This window comes from Petaurus breviceps, unplaced genomic scaffold (assembly GCF_028583685.1).
Source record: "Petaurus breviceps papuanus isolate PSGF00001 unplaced genomic scaffold, PetGlider_PUasm1.0 90881, whole genome shotgun sequence".
NCBI classification, from domain to species: Eukaryota; Metazoa; Chordata; class Mammalia; order Diprotodontia; family Petauridae; genus Petaurus; species Petaurus breviceps.
The window spans coordinates 8,304,538-8,328,919 of record NW_027187369.1 but is presented as its reverse complement, the minus strand read 5'-3'; the positions used below and the strand labels follow the sequence as shown (position 1 = coordinate 8,328,919).

Genomic DNA, 24,382 nt, shown 5'->3' with positions numbered 1-24,382 from the left:
CTCAGTTTGCTGCAAACAGCTTTGTGATTGTTTTGATTTACATTTATCTTATTATTAGTCATTTGGAGCATTCTTTCATAGGACTGTTAATAGTTTTACAATTCTTTTGAGAACTATTTGTTCATTCTACAATAATTCTTTATAGTGATCGGTGTCTTCTTCACTTTACTCATTTCTCTACCCTTAGTTCCTGAACTGTGACTTTTGCTAGGTTCAGTCTCTGCTCCTTGCTGACCTTTTAGGTGTAGTGGTGCCTAGGTTCGTATCATTTCAGTTTAAGTGGTTCAAGATGGGGGAGAGGGACAGCTAGGTGGCGAAGTGAATAGAGCACTGGCCCTGGAGTCAGGAGGACCTGAGTTCAAATCCAACCTCAGACACTTGAAACACTAGCTGTATGAGCTTGGTCAAGTCACCTAACCCCAATTGCCTTGCCTTCCCCCTTCAAAAAACAGATGGGGAAAGAGCACAGATGTGGTCTGGGAGAGAACTGAGGGATTGAAGGATTGAAGGTCACAGTGTGGGTAAAGAGCAGGGTTTGGTAAGGGAAGGCCAGAGGGAAAGATGGAAAGCCAATAGATTATAATCAAATAAGGAGATTTGGGAATTCTTAAATGTGGAGGTGGGTGATAGCAAGATCACGGGTTTGACAAACTTTGTGTGTGGCTAAAGTGGTGTGCAGGAGGAGGAGGTCGTGGGAAGTGACTAGATTGAGGAACTGAGCAGGGTTGTAAATGCTTGTCTTCTAGCCTAGGAGTAAAAGGGATAGGTAAAAAAGAAGTAGGCAGGACAGAGATAGGAAAACCCAACCCTCATACATTAAGTTCAGCTGCAGGGAATTTTAATGTCTATTGTGCCTAAAGCATAGGCATAAGGGGAAAGTTTAGATTTAATTTCTTTAGAATGTAAGTTCAAGTAGGTATCATTTCATTCTTTGTCTGTATTCCCTGAGCCTAGCATAGTAAGAGTTCAATAAATACTTGTGGACTGATAGATCAGGGAGTGTCACTGTTCTCCAGGTGTCTTCTGATTAGAAAAGGAATAAGCCAACAATACAGTATACATACACACACACATATATACACATATATGTATGTATATATGTATGCATAGTAATTTATCAATGCTGATGGGACATCTGATGATAATATTTGCTATCCTGACTTGCTTTAATCTGCCAGATTTTCTTTTTTAGTAAAAGCACACTAACCCCTTTCATGTGTATCTTTCTTTAAAGTCTACAAAGTGATTTCACATGTTATCTCATTTGATCCTTACAACAAGGGACATAGGTATTCATTCATTCATTCACCAAATATTTACTGAGTATTCACTATATAAGTATTGGTTCAGATGCATAAATATGATAGCATCACTGTCCCCTTAAAGTCTCATAAGTAAGATGGAGCAGACAAAGCACTAGAACAGAAGATAAGAAGTGAAAATTTGATATGAGAAACAACATGGTAGGAGCTCAGAAGTAGAGATTAATGCATAGTGGGGCAAAAGGAGAACCTTCATGGATGAGGTAGCATGGTGGTGGGTAGAAATTGGACAAGCAAAAATGGGGGGGGAGGGTGCATGACTGTGGACTCCCTGAATGGAAGTTCCTGAGTCAAGGTAAGGAGGCTGGAAAGAGTGGGAACTTGTTTGGGGATCAGCGGGAAGTCTACATTGGTTGGAGCAGACAGAGAGCTCTTCTTCATTTTACAGAGGAGGAAACGGATGCTCACAGAGGTTGTGGTTTGTCTGAGGTCACATGGTTAGGCAGGGACTCAAAAGCCTGCTCCCTAGGTCTCCTTTCACTATCTCTTCCCTGTATGGCCCATTCAGAATCAGAGCAGTAAGAGCAATAATGAAACTGACCCATTATAGCTCCTCAGAAAGGCTAGATAGAGCAACCCTATGGCAGACACCTTGTGTACTGGAAAGAACATTGGATTTGGAATCAGAGGACCTGGGGTCTCCCCTTTGTTGGGCTTCATGTCCTCTTGTACTAAGAGAGGAAGTGGGACTAGATGGCCTCTGAGGTCCCTTGCAGGTCTCACCCTGTGGACTTCAAGGGAAAACAATTGGTAAGCTGGAGTTTTCTTTTTGGTTGTCATCACAAAACTATTCCTTTTCTCGAATTCATTTTTATTCAACAGATATTTACTAGCACAACATTGTATGAGGCAAAAAGACTTCTACAAATGCAGAGCCACTGTTTTGTAATTTATAGTTTTAAGAGAGTTGCCTTGGAGCTCGGAGAAGTTAAGGGACTTGCCTAGGTTCATACAGCCAGTACAATACATATTCCAAGTTAGGAACCCCTGACTGCAAGTCAGGGAGACCTAAATCTATGTACACCTTAATAGTCTAGTCAGCTGTATTTGACTTGCAGTCAGGGCTCTTTATCCACCAAGTCAGGGGGTCCTTACCTGGGTGGATACTTCTAGGGGGGAAGAGAAGCTTTTCAAAGGGGTTCACGAAATATTTGGTAAATAAGCATATTGTTCTATTGAAATTTATTCATTTCTTATGTGCATGTGATAAACACTCGAATTTATTTCCTTTTGTACTTAATGGGAGGTTTACAGAGAGACAAGGAGTATGGGGATGGAAAAAGTTTGGGAACCCCTGCACTAAATCATGCTGCTTCTTTCATTATTTTTATACACATAAAACATTAGAGGAAAGAAGAGAGAGTACATGCCTATAACGGAAAAAAAAAAGGGGGGGCCTCATGGAGGAGGTTGGCATCTGAGCTGTCCTTTAAGAGATGGTACTGATTTTAAAAGGTGGAGGAAAGACATTCCAAGACTAGAGAACAGTTTATGCGGAAGGCAGGTTCCTTACAGCTCTGCATCTATGATGCTATGATCTGGGTTCAAATCCACTCTGTTGCTTACTAGCTTTGTGGCCCTGGGCAAGTGACTCACGGTCACTGGGCTTTTACTTTTGTTCTCTGTTCTAGGAGGCTTCTGAGGCCCCTTCTCACTCTCTCTGATCGCGAGATCTGAGGCAAGGGAGAGCAGTCAGAAGGCCGTCCAGGTGAGAGGCGAGAAGGGCAGCCCTTTGGGAAGGCTCCAGCTAACGGTTCTCTTTCCACTAGTTGTCTTGGGGGAGGGTGGCTAAGTCGTCACAGAACAATAGCCATTTAACGGGAGCTGGACGGCAAGAACTCGGGAGACTCAGCCCGGGTCTACCGCCTGGCCGGGACCATGACCGTGACCCCAAAGTCAGACAGACCCCGCCCAACAGGGCGTCGCCCTGACTTCCCGTCGACCCGCCCCGCCGAAGGAGGCGGAACTTCCCCTCCCGGAAGTGATCCCGGAGCATCAGGGGAACTGGGACCCCTCTGTCTGTGTGTCAGGGAAACCCTTCCGGGCGTGGGGGAGGACTGGTCAGGCTAGGGCAGGGCCGGCGGAGCCAGGACGGATCTGAGGGAGGTGGGCTCGGCCCGACCGACTGACCGTTAGAGCCGCCAAGCCGAGGCAGGGGCCGTCTCTGCCGCCGCCGGCCGACCCCCTCCCCCATCCCCTCCCCCTGCCCGCCCCCTCCCTCCCTCCTTCCCTTCCTCTCTCACTCTTTCTCACCCTGCCCCTCCGTCAGTGACCGGGTAGACGACCGCCAGACCTGATCGGACCCGGCTGGAAGCGCGGCGGCGGCGGCGCTGACGGGGCGGACGAGGAGCGCGTACCCCGGGGTAAGTGGCCGCGGCCCTTCTCTACGCCCGCCTCCCCATACCCCTCTCAGCAGGCCCTGGAGGGAGCGGGGGCGGGCGCGGGCAGGGCCCCGGGGAGAGGGGGAGGGGGAGGCGGCCTAACCCGGGTCCTTCTCCCCCCTCGCAGGCCGGGGCCGGACGGGAGGAGCCAGCCAGCGAGCCAGCAGCCAGCCCCGTCCCTCCAGCCTTGTCAGCCTCGGAGGGGGCGGCGGGAAAGGAAGGCTGGGCGCCCGGCCGGCGGCAATCCCGCGGCGGCGGCAGGAAGCCGAGCCGGGCTCGGGCCTCTTTGTGTGGAGGCGGCAGCAGTGACCGTGACCATGCCCATGCCCCCCCCCAGCAGCAGCTGAGTGAGCCCCCCTGCTGCCTCTCCGGCTCCCCGCCCCCACCCACAGCCCTCTCTTTCAGGAGTGGGGACCACTGGGCTCCTCCCCCCTCCCCCTCCTCCTTCTCCTCCCTCCTTCTTCTCCTCCCCCTTCCCCTCCCCCCCAGTACCCACCCACCCTCTCCTGTGCGTCCCGTCCCGTCTAACCGCCGCTCCTAGGAAGGGCATTTCCAGCCCCCCCGGGAAGGCAGCCAGCCGCACCCACCCCCACCCCTCCTGCTACTCCTCCTCCTTGCTCAGTCTGCCTGCTCCTGCCCTGCCTCTCGCTCTCTTTTCCCCCTGCTGGGCTGCAGCCGCCTGTCTTGAACTTCCTCATCTTCCCCCTGCTAAGCTAGGCCCTCTGCCTCTCAAACCCCAACTTGAGTTGGCAGATTTCCGCCCACCGCCCCCACGGCCTCCATAGCTGGTGGAGCCCCTTTTTATGCTGCTGAGAGGGAGCTGGTGAAGGGAAGACTGATGAGGGAATACAAGGTGGTGGTGTTAGGGAGCGGAGGGGTGGGTAAGTCTGCCCTGACTGTGCAGTTTGTCACGGGCACCTTCATTGAGAAATATGACCCCACCATTGAGGATTTTTACCGCAAGGAGATCGAAGTGGACTCTTCTCCCTCTGTACTGGAAATCCTGGACACCGCAGGGACTGAGCAGTTTGCTTCCATGAGAGATCTCTACATCAAAAACGGCCAAGGTTTCATCCTAGTTTATAGCCTGGTTAACCAGCAGTCTTTCCAGGTAATAATGATGACAACAATGGCCCACATTTCCTTAGGGCTCAGAGGTTTTCTCAGGGCCTTCTACAGGACTTGCCTGGTGAGGTGGGTAGAGCAGGTGTTGATTATCTTGATTTTACAGAGAAGGAAACTGAAGATCATAGAGGTGAGATGACTTGCCCACGGTCACACAGCCAGTAAGTGTCTGGAGTGGAAATCTCTCCAGTGTCTCCTAATTCCAAAGCTAGCATTCTTTCCACTAACCCAAGGTGGTCTTGAGTTGGATTTAAGTGGAGTGTATTATCATAACACTATTTTGATGCCTGCATTTTATTTTTGAAAGTTGGACTCTGGAAACTCTTGAGATTCCAGCTTACCTAGAGAGCTGCTCCCCATATTGTCTTTTTGTATACTATAAAAGCAAAAAAAGTTGCCCAGACAAGTTTTGCATAGTTCTGGAAAAGCAAGTGGAAATAAGAAGTAGGCTAGTTTGGGTATAATATTGCACCAAAGATTGGAGGGAAACAGCACCTTCTGAAATCCCTTGTAATTTTAACACATGGTTATTGAGTAGGTATTTGGGGACTTGGCAAATCTGAGATTTTAGAGAGGTAATGGTACTTACAAGAAAAATAACTTTTGACCCTTTACTAATTGTGCAAGCAAACCTTTGGATTTTCCACTCTCTATGATCACTTATGTCTCAAATCCCTGATCAAGAAGAGATCTAACCCCTGGATTAGTGTAGCCCCTACCCAGGCTCCAGGCCTTTTTCTTGTTTGAATTCTTACCCATAAATTGCATAAGTCTGTAGTGTAGTAAAACTTCTTGAGGGTGGGAGGGTGTGAATCAGAGAGCAGCAGCAGAGCAGAGAAAATTAACAATCATCCATCATGAGTGCTTTTGATAACAAATGGACTTTAGAGGTGGAAATTAAATAGGTTTGGAAAACACTGGATTTCTTACTTTGACTTTAGTTGATGCTGGGCTAGGTGTAGACCGTTTTCTTTGGTAAGCCCTCACTCATATCCCCACTGGAAGGACTGACTAGGGCTTAATATTGTTTTAGAAGATCTACATAAATGTAACTATTGTGTGAAAATGTAAAATAGTGATATTGACCTGCATTGACACAGGAGATGGAATTGTTTTTTTCTGCATTTAAAGTATTGAATAGATGTTGTTTATTCAAGGGACATTAAGTGCTTTATCCCAGAGGAATTGCGTATTTTCTTTTTATTAGTACTGTAATATCTGGCTGAACTTTTCCAATGGTAGCAGCTTTATAAAATGTGACTTAATTTTTGTCTTAAGAGAAATTAAGTATTGATGATAGGCCAATCCTTGATCAATAAGTAATTGAACCAGATCTATTGTAATCAAAACTCCAATATCAGATGCATTATTTTCAAAGGGTACTAAAGATGCCATTTAAAGAATGTACTTTCTTGGGTGGGGGGAGGGAAACATTCAAAATATTGTTATTAGTTAGCTGAGTTTCTTGAGGTTGGGAATTTTTGTTGCTTTTATTTCCATTATATCCATTTGCATTTCAGCCTACTAGATTATATAAGATTCTAGAGTCAGGAGACCATACCTTGTACATAACAGGTACTTAATAAATGTTTGAATGAAAAAATAGTGGAAAATTGCCCTATTATTTTAATATTTATTGCATTTACTGTGGAAAGGACAATTCTATATTCTTCCCATAACTAGCATTCTCATTGGTGTGGGTAAAAGAAAGCTCACCATGGGAGAAAAGTGATTCAATCTATGGTGTTATAAAAAATTTTATTACACATTTTCTTGTTCACACTTTTAAAATCTTGATATTCTTTGATATTGACCCCATTTTTAGCCTGATTCCCAGTCAAGGGAATGATTCTCAGTGAAGGGAAATTTTCTTTTAAAGTTCCAACTTTTTGAATTATGGACAGTCAGGACCTTTGGAATGTTCAGATTAAGGCTTGCCTTAACCACACTCCTCCCCTCCCCAAAAGGATGGCTTTGGGGGACTTCTCTAAGATATTTTAAGATGTTTGCTTTTTCTGGGATAAAGGAATGCATGCAGTAGGCTTTTTTAAAATGGAACATATTTAGGTGTGTTAATTTGGGTCTGGTATATCTAGAAGCCCAAAGTCAAAGCGTTCTTGTTTCTACTTTAAACATTTTCTCCCAGGCACTCTGACTACATGTTTAGGAGTGGAGCGTATGGGGCCTACAAGCCTGAACTGGGATAACAGGTGTTGCAAGGAATGATGGCAGCAGACAGATTGAGGGGAGATAGGCAACTTCTCCCTGTGCACATAAATGAAATGTCTGGAGAACTTGTTTTTAATCAGTGCAGTCTGGGAAAGAGTGATTATAAAGTTCTGAAATTGAGGCGTTGCTCCCAAGTGTTCCTATTTAGAACAAAATGTTTTCAAGCTCTTTCTTACGGCTCTGGTTTTGTACTTGACTTAATAACTTCCCTGGTGAGTGACACTCAGTAGTACCTCAAACCAGTCATTTCACAATCACCTGGGGTTCAAACAGACAAGATTTTGTGTGGCTAATGCTGCTTTCTGTGACAAGGTGACTAACAACTTTGATTATTTAAATAGGATATCAAGCCGATGAGGGACCAGATTGTCAGGGTGAAGAGATATGAAAAAGTCCCACTCATCCTAGTGGGGAATAAAGTGGATCTGGAATCAGAAAGGGAGGTTTTGACTGCAGAAGGCAGAGCTTTGGCTCAGGAGTGGGGCTGCCCGTTCATGGAGACATCAGCCAAAAGTAAAACAATGGTGGACGAACTGTTTGCAGAAATCGTCAGGCAAATGAACTATGCATCTCTGCCTGAGAAACAAGATCAGTGTTGTACAACTTGCATCATCCAGTGAAGAAGCTAACCTCATTCATGGCCATACAGAGCAGGTTAGTTAACGCTTACTCGTTTCACCCACGTAAGTATGGTATTCCTTGACCACATCTAGCCAAACCAACTGGAGTTGAGTATTGCTATATAGAGGTTGCAGAGAAGGTCTTGGCCTGCTTTGGGAGAGGAGTTTCTTCATCTGGGAATTTCATATGTTAATGAAGCCCTTGACGTTATCCACTACCCCACCTTGTAACATCTTTTCTTTTTCTTTTTTTTTTGGAGAGCAATTAGGGTTAAGTGACTTGCCCAAGGTCATACAGCTAGTTTTTATGTTAAGTGTCTGAGGCAGGATTTGAACTCAGGTCCTCCTGACTCCGGGACTGGTGCTTTACTCACTGTGCCACCTAGCCACCCTACATCTTTTATTTTTCAAAGAACACAATTTTTAAAAGATGTGGTTCCACTTGCTCCTACTCCCTACACCCCTCATATAGTACATCAGACCAGCCATTTCATAATAATATAGGGTCACTGGTAAAATGATTAGCAAAATATGCCATGTGAGTCGAAATATAGCCTATTATATCCTTGACTTATCTAAACTGCACAGGGCAAAATTTTTTTTTTAAATATAACTCCAGAAGAAGAGATGTGTATATTTTTCTGATTTTAATATCCTGTGCTCTGGAGAAGGATGATAAGTAAATAGATTTCAATTATAGCATAAGTGTTTATGATTTAATAGGGCACTTATGTAATCAAATTCATCTGTATCTCCTACTTGAAGAATAAGCAATCTAATCTTTTATAATAATAATGATTGGGTACCACCAAGTATCTCATCTTCAAATAGGAATATACATGTTAGAGTACAAATGAGTATATGTATCTACTTGTATTCTAGCCAAACAATCATTTGGCAGCAGCCAGAACCTTCCCAGGCACTGAAGATATCTTCGTTCAGACCTTAGTAAACAGCAAAGTAAATAATTTAGAAAGCCTTTGGAGTTGCAAAGTAAACAGCTCAGAGTCCTTTTTGAAAGCGAGCTCTCAAAAGTGAATTTAATAGATAGCAGCATCCATCCAAGGCCTCTTTAGTCTTCTTTCGTGTTTCAATCACCCTGAATGTTTTCTCTGGACTCGTGTAGGTCTTTCAGTTACTAGATTGGCACCAGGGTAGGTTGATGGTAGCTAGACACGTGTTCTCACTCGGATGTGAACATGTAGATGATGAAAAACCGGGGTGCTTAACCCCACAGGCTGGCATGCAGCTGAGAAGTGACTTGTCAATGACCCCCAAGTCTCCAGGGCCATATTACACATTACAGCAAGGAGTGACTGTGGTTGTCATCAGAGGACTAGCTTCACATATGCTCCCCTGCACAGGCATGGCAGGCCACAAGTCATCCTCACAGCCACAGGCCTCTATACAGATCACAGTTGCATCCAAGTTGCTTCATCTTTGAACAGGAAGACCGATAGTGGTGCCATTTACAGAGTACTCTCATAAGGCTGGGTTTTTCATACAATAAGTTGTGGAAACCCATTTATTTTCTATTAATTTCTTAGTCTGGTGCCAAGACCTTGTTGGTTCACGTTGGGTCTGCATCTCCTCAAAAGGACAGTATAACAGGCATATGTAGAGGTAATGGGTTGCCATGTCCTCACTCCCCAGTAAGCCAGCTTCAAGTTCAGACAGACTGTGGTCATAGGTGAATATATCTTTGCCTTCATATTATGATCTCCAGCTGACCCTGGATTAACTATAGCAAATGACTTAAATATTTAGGTTCCTCTTTAGTTTCTTTTTATCATAAGATCATAGATTTAGGGCTAGAAAGGGTCTCAGACCATCTCATCCAACCCTCTCACTTTATAGGGGAGGAAACTGAAGGGAAATGACATGTCCAACAAAGGAACTCAGGTAGACAGATTTGGGTCCAGGGCAACTTATACCAAATCAGACCTTTTCCATCACACCATATAGCGATTTTATTGGCTTTGTAAAGGAATACAAAAACAGTTTGCCAACTCCAACAAACAAACATTTTCCCAGTCTGCATTACCCCATTAAAGGTGCCATGGCTAGGAAAAGGTGTGAAATTTGTCTCCTCCAGCATAGTTTTCTTCGACTTGGGTAAGTTTAACAAGTAGATAATTTCCAAGGTGATTATTCATATTAAAAATTGCTTGAGAATTTGTTTTTATTTATATAAATATTCATGTGATCTAAGAGCTGCTCAGACCATAATGTGGTTACAGTTATCTAAGGCACCAAGGGGCTTATTTGGCAAAGACCCCTCAGCTCATCAGTGGCAGATCTTGACCTAGAACTCGGGTCTTATTGACTTTGTCTAATATGTGAGTTGTAGCATTGTAGCTTTAGAACTGGGGTCCATCCAATCTGACCCCCTCATTTTATAGAGAGAGAAATGGAAGCTTGGGAAGGGGAGGCAATTTTGCTCATGGTCGTCTCACAGGTAGTAAGTGACCCAAGTGGGATTGAAACCTGGGTCGTCCTCTCATTTTAGAGCCATTGTTCTTTCTATTATAGTCTTTAACCATTTATTATCTTTTCTGGGAATAAGTATGTCTCTTTCTTCATTGTTATTTTTTAGATGATGAGCCAGTTGGGTATGGATCATATGCTAGACTGTATAAAACATAGGCTTAGAGATATATGTCAATATCAGTAAATGTGATCATTGCCCCGAATCTCTTATTTGATTAGTAGCAGTTGCCTGCTTAGAATGTGATTTTGTTACATGTGAATACCCAAAGGAAGAAGTAGTTCTTGAAATGAAATGAAGGTCAAACCATCTAGGGACGTGGGATGGATATGTTTGTTTCTCCTTTATCTACTATGTAAGGAACATATTTTGAGATACTGTAGCATCAGTTTTGGGACTTGAAGTGTCAAATCCAGTACAGAACAAGAAAGGTCAAACTTTGTTATGCAGAAGTTATGGAAAACCTTCAGTAGATTTAGGGGAAGGGCCTATTGAATTTAGCTAGATAACCCTGATTGGGAGAAGTTTGCAAACCTTAGGATCATCCTCTTATAATTGATAGGTTCCTCTCCTAATTGAGATGGACATTTCATTAATGCTCAAAGAACTACTTCTGATAACTGACCATTTTTATTTCTTACCACCTTTTTAATTGGCTTCATCTGTCTTTTGCCTAAGAGAATGTTTTTATAAGACACTCAACAGCTTTTTGTCTGCTTTGGGGAATTATATACGTGGCTCCTAGAACTGTTGACTCTCCCACCACTTTCCTGGGCTGGCAGACTTATTGGGCAGGACAGTGTTTGCTTTTCTGAGCATATATGTAGAATTAGAGCCAAATTCAGCAATGCCTGCATATCCTGTCTCCCTGCCAGCTTGAGGCAGCCTAGCATCCCATAGAGCATGGGTTCTTAATCATTTTTGTGACCTGGGCACTCTTTGGCGGGGTGGTGAAAGCTATAGCCCCCTTCTTAAAATAATACTTTGTAGCCTACATTCACAGATTGAAGGAAATGCTCAGTTTCAATTAAAGTTATTGAAAATTGGGATGCGACTTTTTTCCGCATCCAATTTCATGGACCCCTCTGAAAACTTAGCAAAGGACCCCTTTGGGGATCCATGGACTCCAGCATCAGAAACCCCTGCCATAGATCCTGTAGTAAAGTTTCTAGAAACCTAGGTCAGTGTCATAGCCTCTCGGTACCAACAGATCTTGGTTTTTTAATATATTTGGATTGTCTGAGCTTTTGTTTAACCACATTATGTCTTCCATCAGTGTGGATAATTGACAGTTGGCTGTGCTGACATACTTTTGTTTGTTGAGGAAGATATATGTTTGGTTATAATTACATGAACTAGAGATGTGTTGATAAGACTGTAGTGGAAGTCATGAGTTTGATTCCTTGCCCCTCACTGCCTCCCTCCACCCCACTCTATGCCAGAAGAATGGCCTATTCAGGTATTCTGCAGTCATTCCTCAAAGGGGGAAAATGCAGCAAATGAAGCCTTGAAAAATCACAGTTTGCGTAAATGAATAACTTCTAATCTTCTTAGCAGGTATTTTTAATTTGAAGAATCCCTGACTTGGTCCATATGGGAATTATTATTTCCCCTCCACTAATAAGGGTCTCAGTTTTTCTAATCCTGTGTCAGTTATGTCCATGCTTTCCCCCAAGTTCATGTATCTACCCAGTGTACTGGAAACCCTTCTGATTTTTTTCAAGATCTGGTGGCAAGTACCACACTAGGTAACTCTCTGTTGTTTTTCATTCATGCCACCTTTCTGTCCCTTTTGCAAGGTGAGACCACACATGTCCTCCACACCTTTCTCTACTTTTCACACACAAGTCGTTTTTGGTAATAGGCTCCATTCTGCTATTACATTGATTTGTCTCATTGCTTTTTGAATTACTTATTTTATTTTTTTGGCCCCCTAGATTTATTGGATGCATATACTATGTCTTAAAAGATTCATTTTAAGGAACGGCTAGGTGATGCAGTGAATAGAGCACCAGCCCTGGGGTCAGGATTTGAACCTGAGTTCAAATCCAGCCTTAGACACTTAACACTTACTAGCCGTGTGACCTTGGGCAAGTCACTTAACCCCCAACTGCCCTCCTTCCTCCCTCCCAAAAGCAAAAAAAAAAAAAAGATTCATTTTCCTAGACTAGTTTGTTTGTTTTTTTTAAGCAATTGGGGTTAAGTAACTTGCTCAAGGTTACACGGCCAGGTGTTTCTGGGTGGGTGCTAAGTATCTGAGCCTGGATTCGATCCCCAGGGCATCCCAACTCTGGGGCCGATGCTCTTACTAGCTGTGCTACCTGGCCGCCCCATTCCTAGACTAGTTTAACATTAAAGTAGTGTAAAAAAAAATTGAAGGGGGTGGGAGTGGAGTAGGAAAGACCTGTTCCACCTGGAATAAATTAGTGAGAATCCCAAACACCAGAAATCAAGCTGACAGGAGTGGGGGGTCTTTTTATGCCTCCTTTCAGATCTGGTACTTGTCATTCTGGTTTTTTCCTAAGTGGGGAACAAACCCTTCATTCAAGACCACATAGGGCGAGCAAACACCAGCAGTGATAATAAGAAAACGTGTTGAATGGTGCAGTGGTCCATAGAGTGGTTCTCAATTTTTTCATCCTAGTTAAGCTGGTATACTGTTTCCAAATATAATGGAACTTACCGGCATTCTCAAGTTATTTTCAGTAGCCAATAAAATGTACAAACAGAATTGTTTCTATTTTTTTCTAGCTTTTAAGGAGACATGTTATTCTGGAGATTTCTTAAACGTGTCTTGTGGGGGTCGTGGGGGGGGGTTAGGCAGACGGAAGTTGCATTTTATACTGGCAGTGCTGACATGTTAATAGCCACGTTTATTATTAGTCACATCAGCTGTTACTGAGCCAAGCTGGGGTTCTGTTGACAGATCTCTTTTGGTTAAATATCTTGTCTTCACTCCCCAGCCTTGATTTGCATATAGTCTTGGAACTTAAGGGGGGGAGGCGCTCATTAAAAACACATACCTGCCATCTCATTATTCACTGTGAACAAAAGTTAAGAGGCCAGTGACAGGAGTGGAGGAAGTTTCAGTGACACTTATATCTTTTTAAGGTCTATAGAAGAGCCTGGCTTGGAGCAGAAAGAGTAGAGGTATTTCTTGACTCCTCCTCCAGTCCTTCCACACCCCACCCCCTTGGGTATTTAACAAGTGCTCATTGAATCCTTTGCTTTCATTTAGTGGGTAGGTTCCCACTATATGTGTATACACTGTATGTATCTGTTGTGATGGCTTCTTGCCCAAGGTCACACAATTAGGAAGTAGTAGCACTTGAATTTGAACCCAAGTCTTCTGACTCCAAATCCAAAGCTCTTTCCAGTGTTCTATGATTTAATTACTTCCTTATCACCTTAAATTTGGGCCTTGTTATAGAATGAAATGTATTTGAACTCTTCAGTTTTACTCTATTACTTGCCTACCTTAGGGCTATCAGTGGAATAAACAAAAACTGCCTCCTGCAATTAGAGTGGTGCCACCAGGCACTGAGCTCTATTACAGGAAAAGTTCTGATGGAATTGCTTCTCAATAGGATTCCAAAATCTAGGAAAATCTTGTCAACTGTTGGGGGAAATGCATTCTACTAGGATCCAAAGGCCGCTCCAACATCCTTTGCTCATTCCCAGGCATAGAAAGATCTAACACAGAACAGATCATTTAGAATTGACCCAGTAGAAGTCTACCAGTAGAGGTGGACTCCATGATCAGTGACCCAACTAAGAAGAACCAATCTTTGTTTGTGATTGGGGCTGTTGATTGACAGGGCAATTTGAGATTTCTGTGTAGATACATTTTAGTTAACCTAAATTCATGTTTGCACAGAATCCCCAAATTTTAAGACTGGAAGGCACTTTTTTTTTTTTTGCTTTTTGGAGGAGGGAAGGTAGGGCAATTGGGGTTACGTGACTTGCCCAAGGTCACGAGGCTAATTTTTGTGTGTGTCAAGTGTCTGAGGCTGCATTTGAACTCGGGTCCTCCTGACTCCAGGGCTGGTGCTCTATTCACTGCGCCACCTAACCGCCCCTAGAAGGCACTTTTTAGAGACAATTCTGTCCAGTCTCTTCATTCTACAGATGAGGAGGCCCAGTTGTACAGGTTCTGAAGACCTCAGAGGTCATGTAGTCCAGCCTCCTTCCCCCTATTTTAAAGATAAAGAACCAGACTTAGGAAAGTAAAAATAACTTTTATTTTTTGAAAGTAAAATAACTTGCCCAAGGTCATTCAAGTAGTAAACTAAAGAGATAAGATTTGAATCCAGGGTCTTTGACTCTGGAGTTGGTATTCTTGCCCCCTGTACTGTGATGCAGACAGCTGGTTAGCAACAGACCTGGGCTTGGAGACCAAGGGTTCTGGCTGTGCTTTGCACACTATCCTGTTACTACCTCTGTAGTAAGGTTTTTGTTAGCAAAACTAAATATTTAAGCTTTGGGGTGGAGGTATGTGAAATAAAGGTGTGCTTGGTGGCATGGTGGAAACTTGAGAGTTGAAGACAAGGATGACTTATGTTGTGTCTTGGACACAGCAAGTGGTGTCTATGCAGTGTGATTCCAGATGTGGGCTGAATGGAAACTGAGAGTTTCTTTAAGACTTGCTATACACCTATGTCGCCAAAACTTCTGGGATACATTGAAAATGAATGAGAATGTTAGTGTAATGGAAATTTTGCTGTCATGGTGTGCAGCAATAACATTTACCTTTCTTATTCTGTGAAATTCAAATTTGACACAAGAGACTCTGTTGGTCTTTTTTGCTTTGTGTAAACTTTTGCTCCAGGATTTATTACTGTAAAGAATTAAAATTCATTACCGACTTGCCAAGTAGCCTGTGTGAATACTTTCTGTATGTTGAAGGAGTCATAATACCAGTACTGTTTTAGGCCTGACATGAAGATTTATCTCTGCTTCCAGATTTAACTGGAAGATTTTCTACCCTGTACATTCTTGGTAGGACCATCTGGTATGATGAGAATATTTGGGGTGCATGGAGTAGTAAATAAGTCAGTTTAACCTCATTGGTGTATTTATTATCTTTAGTGATATGGGTAATTAAGTGACACATTCTAGCTGTTTGGCTTAGAGGAAAAAAAATATAACTGCTTTTTTGGATTTAGGCTTAGAGAATACATGAAACGTAAGGTAATTCCCAATTATAGTCCCTTGCACTTAGTAGACTTGAATTGAATTATAAGAAGTGTTTAGCTTTGAGGAGATGTGATGCTTTTGGAAATTCCAAAGAGATATTTGTGGTTGGTTATGTGGACTCCGTGTCCGTCATCTGAGGACCCGCCTAGCTAAATTTGGAGAGTAGTCTCATCATGAGGTTGGCTGGGGGGGGGCCTTGCATTTTTCAGTTCCAGCAGCTCTAGAAAACCATCTACTGAGGCTCAGGCAGAGATCCAGTTTTAGTCAAACCAGAGGTTCCTCTCTCCTCTCAACCCCCAGTCCTTTTGGTCCCCAGTGATCATAATTAACATGGAAAACGTCTTTCAGAGTGATTGCTGAACTTTTTTTTCTTTAACTTTTCTGAAGTCTTCTGACAGGTAACTTTTGAGTTAGGATCTTCAAGGCTTTTCTTTGTGTGCCCCAAGTACTTATTGATTGAAGGTTTTGTCTGCTTGAGTGCAGAATGAATGCTCTCTGGACTGATTTTCATATGGTTTTACAAATACTGTATTTTTAGCATTAAATGGTTACTTGTGTAATATTCAAGTATAGGTAGTGGTTTCTTTTACAAAGTAAATGAGAAGAAAGTGGCATAAGACTTACTGTGGGGATCTGCAGTTTCATGGGAATGGGTACTTTCCCAAACCAGGCAGATCATGACCCCTCCCAGCCGTACTCAGTCTTTTTGAGCTGCTGTAGTCAAAAAAAAGTCACCTGGTAGCTAGGACGAAAGGGAAGAGCTGTCAGGCAATAAGAATTTATTAGACACCTACTCTGTGCCAAGGCACCCACTGTGTGTGCCAAGGCACTATGCTAAGCACTGGGGAAACAAAGGTAAAAACATGGCCCTTGATCTCATTGTGCTCACATTCTTAGGGGAGAGACAACATACAAATAACCAGGCATATGCAAGATATGATGTGGAGTAGTATACGTCCTCTGTCAACATGAATACTACATCATTGTGCAATACAGTAGGACTTGCCAGAGCTTGTTCTTCATTGATATGGCTTTCAGAACCCAGGGTCCCAGTGTACCCACTAAGGTACAATTTTACTTCCCCTGTAGGGGAAGAGTCAGATAACTTGGCTGACTCATACATCTGCTCAGTGGTAAAGATGTGGCAGGGGCATCAGTAATCATAGCTTGGTAGATTTAGAGCTATAAGAGACAATAGAGATTATCATACCCAACCTTTTAATTGTACATATGAGGAAACTGAGGCCCTAAGAGTCTAACTTACTCAAGGTCACACAGGGATTCACTAATTTAGAGCTGAAAGGGACCTTTGAGGCCATTGAATTCCACCCCCTTGTACAGATGAGGAAACTGAGGTCAAGAGAGATGAAGTGAATTGCCCTGGGTCACAAAGAGTCTCCAGGTGTGAACTTGGGTCTCCTTGGCCTCAAGGCCCATGCCCTATCTCCTCTGCTTTATCTCATACTTCCTGTCATTTGATGATAATCTTTTTTGCCCCGTGGGTAGATGTTATTTTATCCAGGGAATGAACCTTACTAGACTTGATCTATAATTATATTGGCTGGTAAACAATGCAGATTCATATGGAGGGAAAAGAATATAATTGTACTATCTGTGATTCTAAAAGCTTTAGTGGTTATTGGAATGACTTAAATATGTTCTCTGTAGTCTGGTTCTTGTAGAGTTGCTCCCAGATAGTAGCCTTTGTCATAAGCAAAATCAGCATATGGACTTCCATATGCTTAGATCTTGAAAGTAGGAAATTGAACATTTTCCTTTTCCGTTATGGAAGACCTCCTCCAATGGTTCCACTCCATGTTATGACACCCTGGGTTCCCTAAGACTGTGCTAGTGGTGTGGAAGCCCTGGCAGGTCCTACTGAGCTGGAAAGGCTTAAACGACTGGCCTGGCGTCAGACTGTCTGTCCATAGAGGACCAGGCCAGCTAAATCTGCCAGGTAATTTCTTTATTTATTTGATTTGCCTTGGCTACTCATTAAGCCATTGACTAAAGACATAGAGGGGGGTTTCTAACTGTAATAATGGTAGAGGGGGAAGTACCTACCTACATGGCTGAAATCGGGACACCTTGAAATGTTACAGTATGCCCCGAGTCCTCCAATGAAGGTGGTTTTCATTTATGCTTTGTGTGTGCAATGGTGGTAGCAGCCGGAAAAGTGTGATATCCAATGATGTTATAAATACCCAAGCTAAGAAGGCAGAGGGGAGGAAATGCCAGCAGCTGTGAGGTTGGAGTCTGGGGGATCCCAGAGCATAGAAAAAAATGCAGTTTGGGCTTTCGTATGTTTTTGCCTTTCTTGTGTCCCCAGTGTTTAGCAGTGCGCCTGGCACGTAGTAAGGAATAAATGCTTGTTGACTGACTTAGGGGGGTGGGATGAGAGAGGGATACTTGAGATATGGGAAAGTGAATTACCAAGTGGGAACTATAATTCTCAACTTACCAAAAGTCCAGCCGCCACTTATCCCTTTTATCACCAAAAGTTGTCAGCTCATTCCATTGGGAATTTTTCCCATGGGAACAGATCTCCAAGTTTTATAATGGGTGTTATTGAAAAATCAAATTTGCTGTTTTGAAATTCATGTTGGAGGCAACTTGGTTGCAATGTATCCATTCAATAAAGTAAATATTACAGCCAGCCTAGTAGGATCTTGACTTTCTAAGCATTACGTTATTACATATTGGTATGCAGTAAATATGACCTTGATGGGCATTAAATTTCAACTCACAGATTTGTTATTGGCCATTTTAGAATAGTCTTGCCCAGAGTGGCATTAATGAATCATGGAAAATGGTGCTCATTCAAATACTAATCCTTGCCATAGTACTGATATTTTTCTACTTTCCATTTATATTTCCCCCCTTGTTCTGTACTTATTAATGTACGTACTCTTCTGTGGATTGTTTGGCATCGATAGCCGACTAGGTGGCTGTAGTGGTCCCTTCCACCTCTCAAGTTCTGTGATTCTGTGGACATCCACAGGACTGGCAAGGTTCGATACAGTCGTCTTAGAATTCACAGAAGTGAAGCAACATGTTTCTTATATTTTTATTAGTGGTTTTGTCTGCATTGCAAATAAAACTAAAATAAAATCCTGGAGTTTGAGGTTTGAGAAAGAACTAAGAGCTCATTTCATCCAGGGGTTCTAATCTCTTTTGGTTTGTTCTGTGTCCCTCTGGCAGTCTGATGAGGCCTATGTTCCCTTTTTCAGAATAACATTTTTTTTAGATGCATAAAATATATATGAATACAAAAGAAATCACTTATACTGAAATATAGTAATCACAATATTTTTTTAAATATAAGAACCTCTCATCTAATCTAATTAATACTGCCCTTTTGCAGATGGGCAAATTGAAACCCAGAGAAGTGACTTGCTACCAAGGTTACACATAGACCTAGTAGGAGAGAAGGGGATTAGAGCCAGTCTCCTATTTCGTAAGCCTATTGAGAATAATGGGGTGGATGTTCTCTATACTCAAAGTACAACTTTTAGGTTGATTGATTTCAGAAAGCCTAATTCATTATAACACTTTTCCCCCCTGAATTTTTATGCCTAAGATGTCAGGTTTTGAACTGCTTTTATTAAAAATTTGCCGTTAGCAGTAGCAGTATTTTTTTTTCCTATAAAATCTAAACCTTTTCTCCCTTGTGTACAAAATTAGAAGACTTTGTCTTTTTGCTGTTTTTATGAAAACTTTGTAAAAATGCACAGTTAAGTAACTTGGGCTAAAAATTTTGAATTCTTTTCCAATAATAAAGAAGAAAAAGATATTAGAATACATTGCACTGTTGTGAAAAATGCAGTTGAGATCATCTGTCTTGGAGAAGGTACCCTTTAGCACTTAATGTACACAGTGTAGTATATGATTCTTTACTATTGGTATTGTCTAGTTCATTCTCTGAAGGTGCTTTTCACCCTAGAACTTCAAGCTGGGAGGGAGTTTAGAGACCATCTAATCCTGTTCTCTTATTTTCTACCCTGTTCTAGTGTAATTCTCCCACTAGCCATGCCACCATAGATAAGTCACTTTTCTGCTCTGGACCTCAGAAGGATTTCATTCCGTGTTCTCATGTTCCTCCCAGCCCTACCAGTCAGTGATTATCTATTAGTCTTGCTGTTTGACCATCCCCTTTTTGTGCTATTTAAATGATCCTAGTAAGGCAGTGAGTGAAGCCTTTATTTTGCAATTGGCCCTAGATGGGCTCTGGTTTCTTAATGGATTTACAGTACTTTTTTGTTGAATGGAATTATGTGTTCCGGAACTGAACATGTGTTTTCTTAGCTTGCAAATTCTCCAAAACACTCAATTTTGAAAGCATCATGCTTCCAAAACAAAAAGCTGAAAAGTATGTACGTAGTACTAATAATTTTCATCCTACAAGATGAAGGCACCCAATAAAATATCAAGTAGGAGTCATATTTGTCCATTGGAATCTGCTGTTAGCAGGGATGTTTAAACCTAGAAGGACTTTTCAAAATGTATAGTGTGAAACACGTACCGTTACCATGTTTTAGTGTAATGCTAAGGGCAGAGTTGCTTTTGAATGCCATTATCTTGTTTTCACTTCTTTAAAATGACTTTTTCACCTTTGTGAGTAGTGAACATAGTGAGGTCTTCCTCCTGTCTCTCTTATACGTGGGCATATGGGCATAAAGCTATCACTGCTATGTGCATTATTTTGGAAAGAGAAAAAAAATGTCCAATGAAAGTCTTGATGTTGAAAACATGTATATTCCCATATTTCCTATATTTGCATCAGCCATTTTTGTCTTTTCTGCAGATAAAACTCAGAGGGAATTTGCACAGATGCTGCTTTGGACAACTTGACAGCCTGGGTTGCAGAACTGAGCCTTGGTAAACCTGTCTCGATAACAGCATGTTGCCATACACCTAATTAAGTGCATAAGGTCCACAGCCTTCAAGATCCATAGACCTTAACCAAGAATGCTTAGCACGTTTACCATAAGTTCAAATAGATTCTTTATCAATCAGTCCTTTTGTAGCTTTCTAAGTTCTTATTAATGGTTAATATGCAAGGGTTCATTTTTAATATTTTAATTGATTTCTTTAATCAATTTCTGAACTTGTATTTATTAAATACTTAAACTCAGTATTACCTACTCAATGCCTTTTAAAAGTTTTAATGGAGAATAAATTGAGCCTTAAACAAGTGGTTACTTCTGTATATTACCTCGCTCCAGTGCTTCAATCTATTTGCGAAAATATTTGTTTCCTGAAATGGTTGGTCGATATTTTGAGACTTTATGTTTACGTGTGACAGTGTTGTAAGAAACTAAAGATCCTATCTTACCTGGGTGGATATAATATCCCTTTTCTCGTATGATGCGGCCCCGTGATAGGGTTCTAAAATTGACACGTTCAGAAGGTGGAAATTGCAATTTGAAATTGACTGTAATATTTAGTTGAAGGGGTTTTCATGATTTTTTTAATGTCATTTGCAACATTGAGTTGCAGCTGAAGCATTTTCCCTTCTGTGAAGTTCTAAATTTAGTTATGACCTACTTTTAACAATGCCTTTGAAAAGGGATATTGTATTCTAGGTAAATTAATTTCATATACCTGCACTCAGATGTCTCAGCTTTGCCTGGCAGGTTAGTAATTTACATCTAGTCAGTTTCTGCACATGTAAAGTGAATGCAAATAAAATGATTTTACATTTTATAGTTAATATTTGTCTTTCTGAACAATGTTTTAAAGCAATATTTGTTAATATTTTCTTGCACTGTCACAATTGCTTTTTTTTTTTTTGTTATTTCCCAGTAAACAGGTTAGCAACAGAGACAAAAATCAGTGTAAGGTAAGGGGGGGAAAGCACCCATTTTTTCCAGTGCTCTGAATTGCAAATGTGCTCTGAACAGCCATTGACTTCCCTGTTGTTTACCTGATCAACACATTTTGTCTGAATACTTGAACATTTTAACAGTAACACAGGTATTAAAACAGAAAAAAAAATGTATAAAGAATAAATGATGCTTTTTCTTCCGTTTTAACATGTGTACAAGCGAGCTTTTTCTAGCAGTGGTTTAAAGTTTTGTAAGTTTTCCAATATTTTGCTTTCTCTTCGGTTTTAGTTTTGTGTGTGCCTGTGTGTGTGGGCGTGTGCGCATATGTTTTGCAGGAGTGATGAACTGCAGCTCACCTACTGCACCAAAGTTGTAAATCTTAGGGGCCCAGCTTTAGTCATTTGAACATGCTTCTAATGAAAAGAAAACCAAAAGGACTCTTTTGACTTGTAATAGCTAAAGACGTTGGCCAAGAAAGCTCTAGTATATACAGTGATGGTTATGGGAGGTGGGGCAATTGAGCATTTCATTGTGTGCGATACATCAGCAGGTATCACCAGGGCCTACTACGATGCCATCAGTGGTCTTTGTGACCAATTTTTCTGGAATAAAATTCTGATTGAACTGTTTGATTCTCCATGGTGGTGGACTTTAGTTCCCCATGAAATTCGCTAAAGTTAAACCTCCTAGTCTTAGATATGTAATTTTATGGTGAGAACGGAGGGCTAGGGATGATTGGAATACTTTTCCCTATTTATAAACTGCTTGAAACCTGATCATTTAGGTTTGCACTTTAAAATACCACACTTAAAACCAAACACTGTATTCAAAGTAGGTTAGGTGGTGGTGGTTAATCTTTATTAGCTATACTAAATAATAGGAGATTCAAATAATTCAAGAAGATTTTAGTTTTCTGAAAATTGTGGGTTCTTTCCTTTGGGTAGTTTTCTCTCTCTCTCTTCCCCTTCTCCCTCCCTTTCTCCTTCCCTTTCCCTGCTTCTCCCTCCTCTTCACCTTCTCTGCCTCCTCTCCCCCTTTCCTCCTCCCTCTCTCCTTCCTTTGCCTTTCTCTCTCCTTCTCCCTTCTCCCTTCCCCTCCATCTCACCCATTCTTTGCTGTTTTTCCATTTGTTCTTTATCCCTCTCTTCTTCCTTTCTCTCAAAAGAAAAATCACATTTTATACAGGGGTGTGTGTGTATATGTGTGTGTTACACATGCACACACATACATACATACACAGTATTCATTATCATTGACCTCAGCAGCAAATTTGACTTGAATTACCTTAGGATGACAGGAATAGGGGAAATAGGAAGTAAAAAATGGTTTCTCCAGCACAGTTTTAAAAAATAAAAGGGACCAAAAGTTATTTTAGGCTTCCTTAATAGATTGCATGTGAAGTTGCTTATTAGGTTAAGAAACTGCTATTAAATGCAATATAGGTATTGTCTTTGCCAGATGTTCAGATCATTGCAGGGGGGCTCGGAAACCACCAGAACCTAGCATTGTGTATCTCATGTACTGTAGCTTTATCAGTGAACAGTGAAATCTGGAATACCAAGTGCAAAATTTGAACAATGATCTATAAAGATTTGTAAAATAAAGTTTTTCCAATAGACTTCATTCTCGGCATTTTGTAAAAAAAACCCACAAAAAAACAAACAAAAAACAACCTTACAGTTCACCTGTTTGTAACTTTTTTTAATAAAATAGACATCTGTATTACTTGAGGTCGGTTCCTTGTCTTATTTGGGGAATTGTTTGTTGTACCAGATTACTCATGTCCCATTTTAGTAATCAACTATTGAAATGTTGCTATCTAATGAACAATCTTTTGTACCTCTGTTTAGCTGGCCTTCATTATAATCCTCTGTTTTCGACTGTACATTGGCATGTGTGGAAATTAGAAATGTGCTAAAACTGGAACTTGGCATTTCAATTGGATGGCTATACTTAGAAATTATAGACAACTGAAGAATAGTAATGTCTGTGATATGGCCCAAATGCAGCAACTGTCCGATTTGCAGATTTGGCAGGTGGGACTTGTGCTTCCTCAGTGGAAAATGGGATTCAAGGTGGTTAATTTTGACTTGAGGAACAATGAATTAAAACAAATGAATAGTCTTGCTTTTATTTTTTTTTGAAGCCAGTAAAAGTTTTTATTCATTCCATCTCTTTGATTCTGGCCTTGAAAAAAAATATTTCTCTGTGTAGGGACTGTCTGATTTACAGATGACCTGGTTTTTTTTTTCTTGTACATGGGCCTTAACATAAAAATAATATTTTGTTTTTGGTTTGAGTGTCATCCATTGCCTAGCCAGTCATCCCATATTAAGTAGAGTCCTGAGGGATTGAATTTTTTGTTCTTTTCCACTTTTCAACCTCAGGCTTCGAATTTTGGGTGCTCCTGGTTGCGAGGTACTCTCTTCTGCTGAAGAAGGTACTCTAGCAGGGAAGGTCATCCTACTACCCATCACGGAGCAGAGAAAGAAGGGGATTCCAGCTACATCAACACTGGTGAAGAATGGAGTGAGGTATTTCGGTCCCCTCACCCTCTCATCCTCTTTCTTGTCTTTTCATTGTTAGTCACCATAGTATCATTGATCTAAAACTGTAAGGCAACTCAGAGACTATCCAATCCAACTCTCCTCACTTTACAGATAAGGAAACTGGGGCCCAAAGGTAGGGAAGTGACTTGCCCAAGGTCTCTTAGTATCAGAGGGGAGATGTGAACCCAAGTTCTCAGACTAGAACCAATGCTCTTGCCACCGTGCTTCTATCCTGGGGCCCATCATGATGGTAACTGATACCAGGCCTGGGGAAGCTGCCCTTCAGAGCTTCTTAGGCTCTGAGATGACTTGGTACTCTGCTTCCTTCAGATCTGCTGTGGCTGGCCTTGGGCACTTTTTAAGAGTTAGAAGGTCTCACGAAGGATTTATCTCAGGAACTTTAGGATGCTGGTTTCACTGTTGAGATAATGATGCAATGTACGGAATCTAGCAAAGAACTGTTCAAGAAGGAATAAAAAGGAAGAGTTTGTTTGAAAGCAGCTACATGGAAATCCTGGAAGAAAATATGTCACACCACAGGCAGCAATTGCTCATCTAGACCAGAAACCAAAGCACAACTCATGGCCTTCCTTGAAGCCACTCACTACAATTAAAGTTGATCAGAAACATAATAAGGCAACTTA

The 24,382-nt window shown here is 41.6% G+C and overlaps 1 protein-coding gene across 1 annotated transcript; it reads left to right on the top strand.

The window, feature by feature from the left end:
- The first annotated feature begins 4,291 nt into the window (after positions 1-4,291).
- On the top strand, positions 4,292-22,919 carry RAP2C (RAP2C, member of RAS oncogene family). The gene is made up of 3 exons (XM_069074080.1): positions 4,292-4,814; positions 7,399-7,711; positions 20,166-22,919. Exons 1-2 carry the CDS (start codon positions 4,542-4,544, stop codon positions 7,675-7,677), a joined length of 552 nt encoding a protein of 183 aa, XP_068930181.1. The 5' UTR covers positions 4,292-4,541; the 3' UTR covers positions 7,678-7,711; positions 20,166-22,919.
- Positions 22,920-24,382: the final 1,463 nt, after the last annotated feature.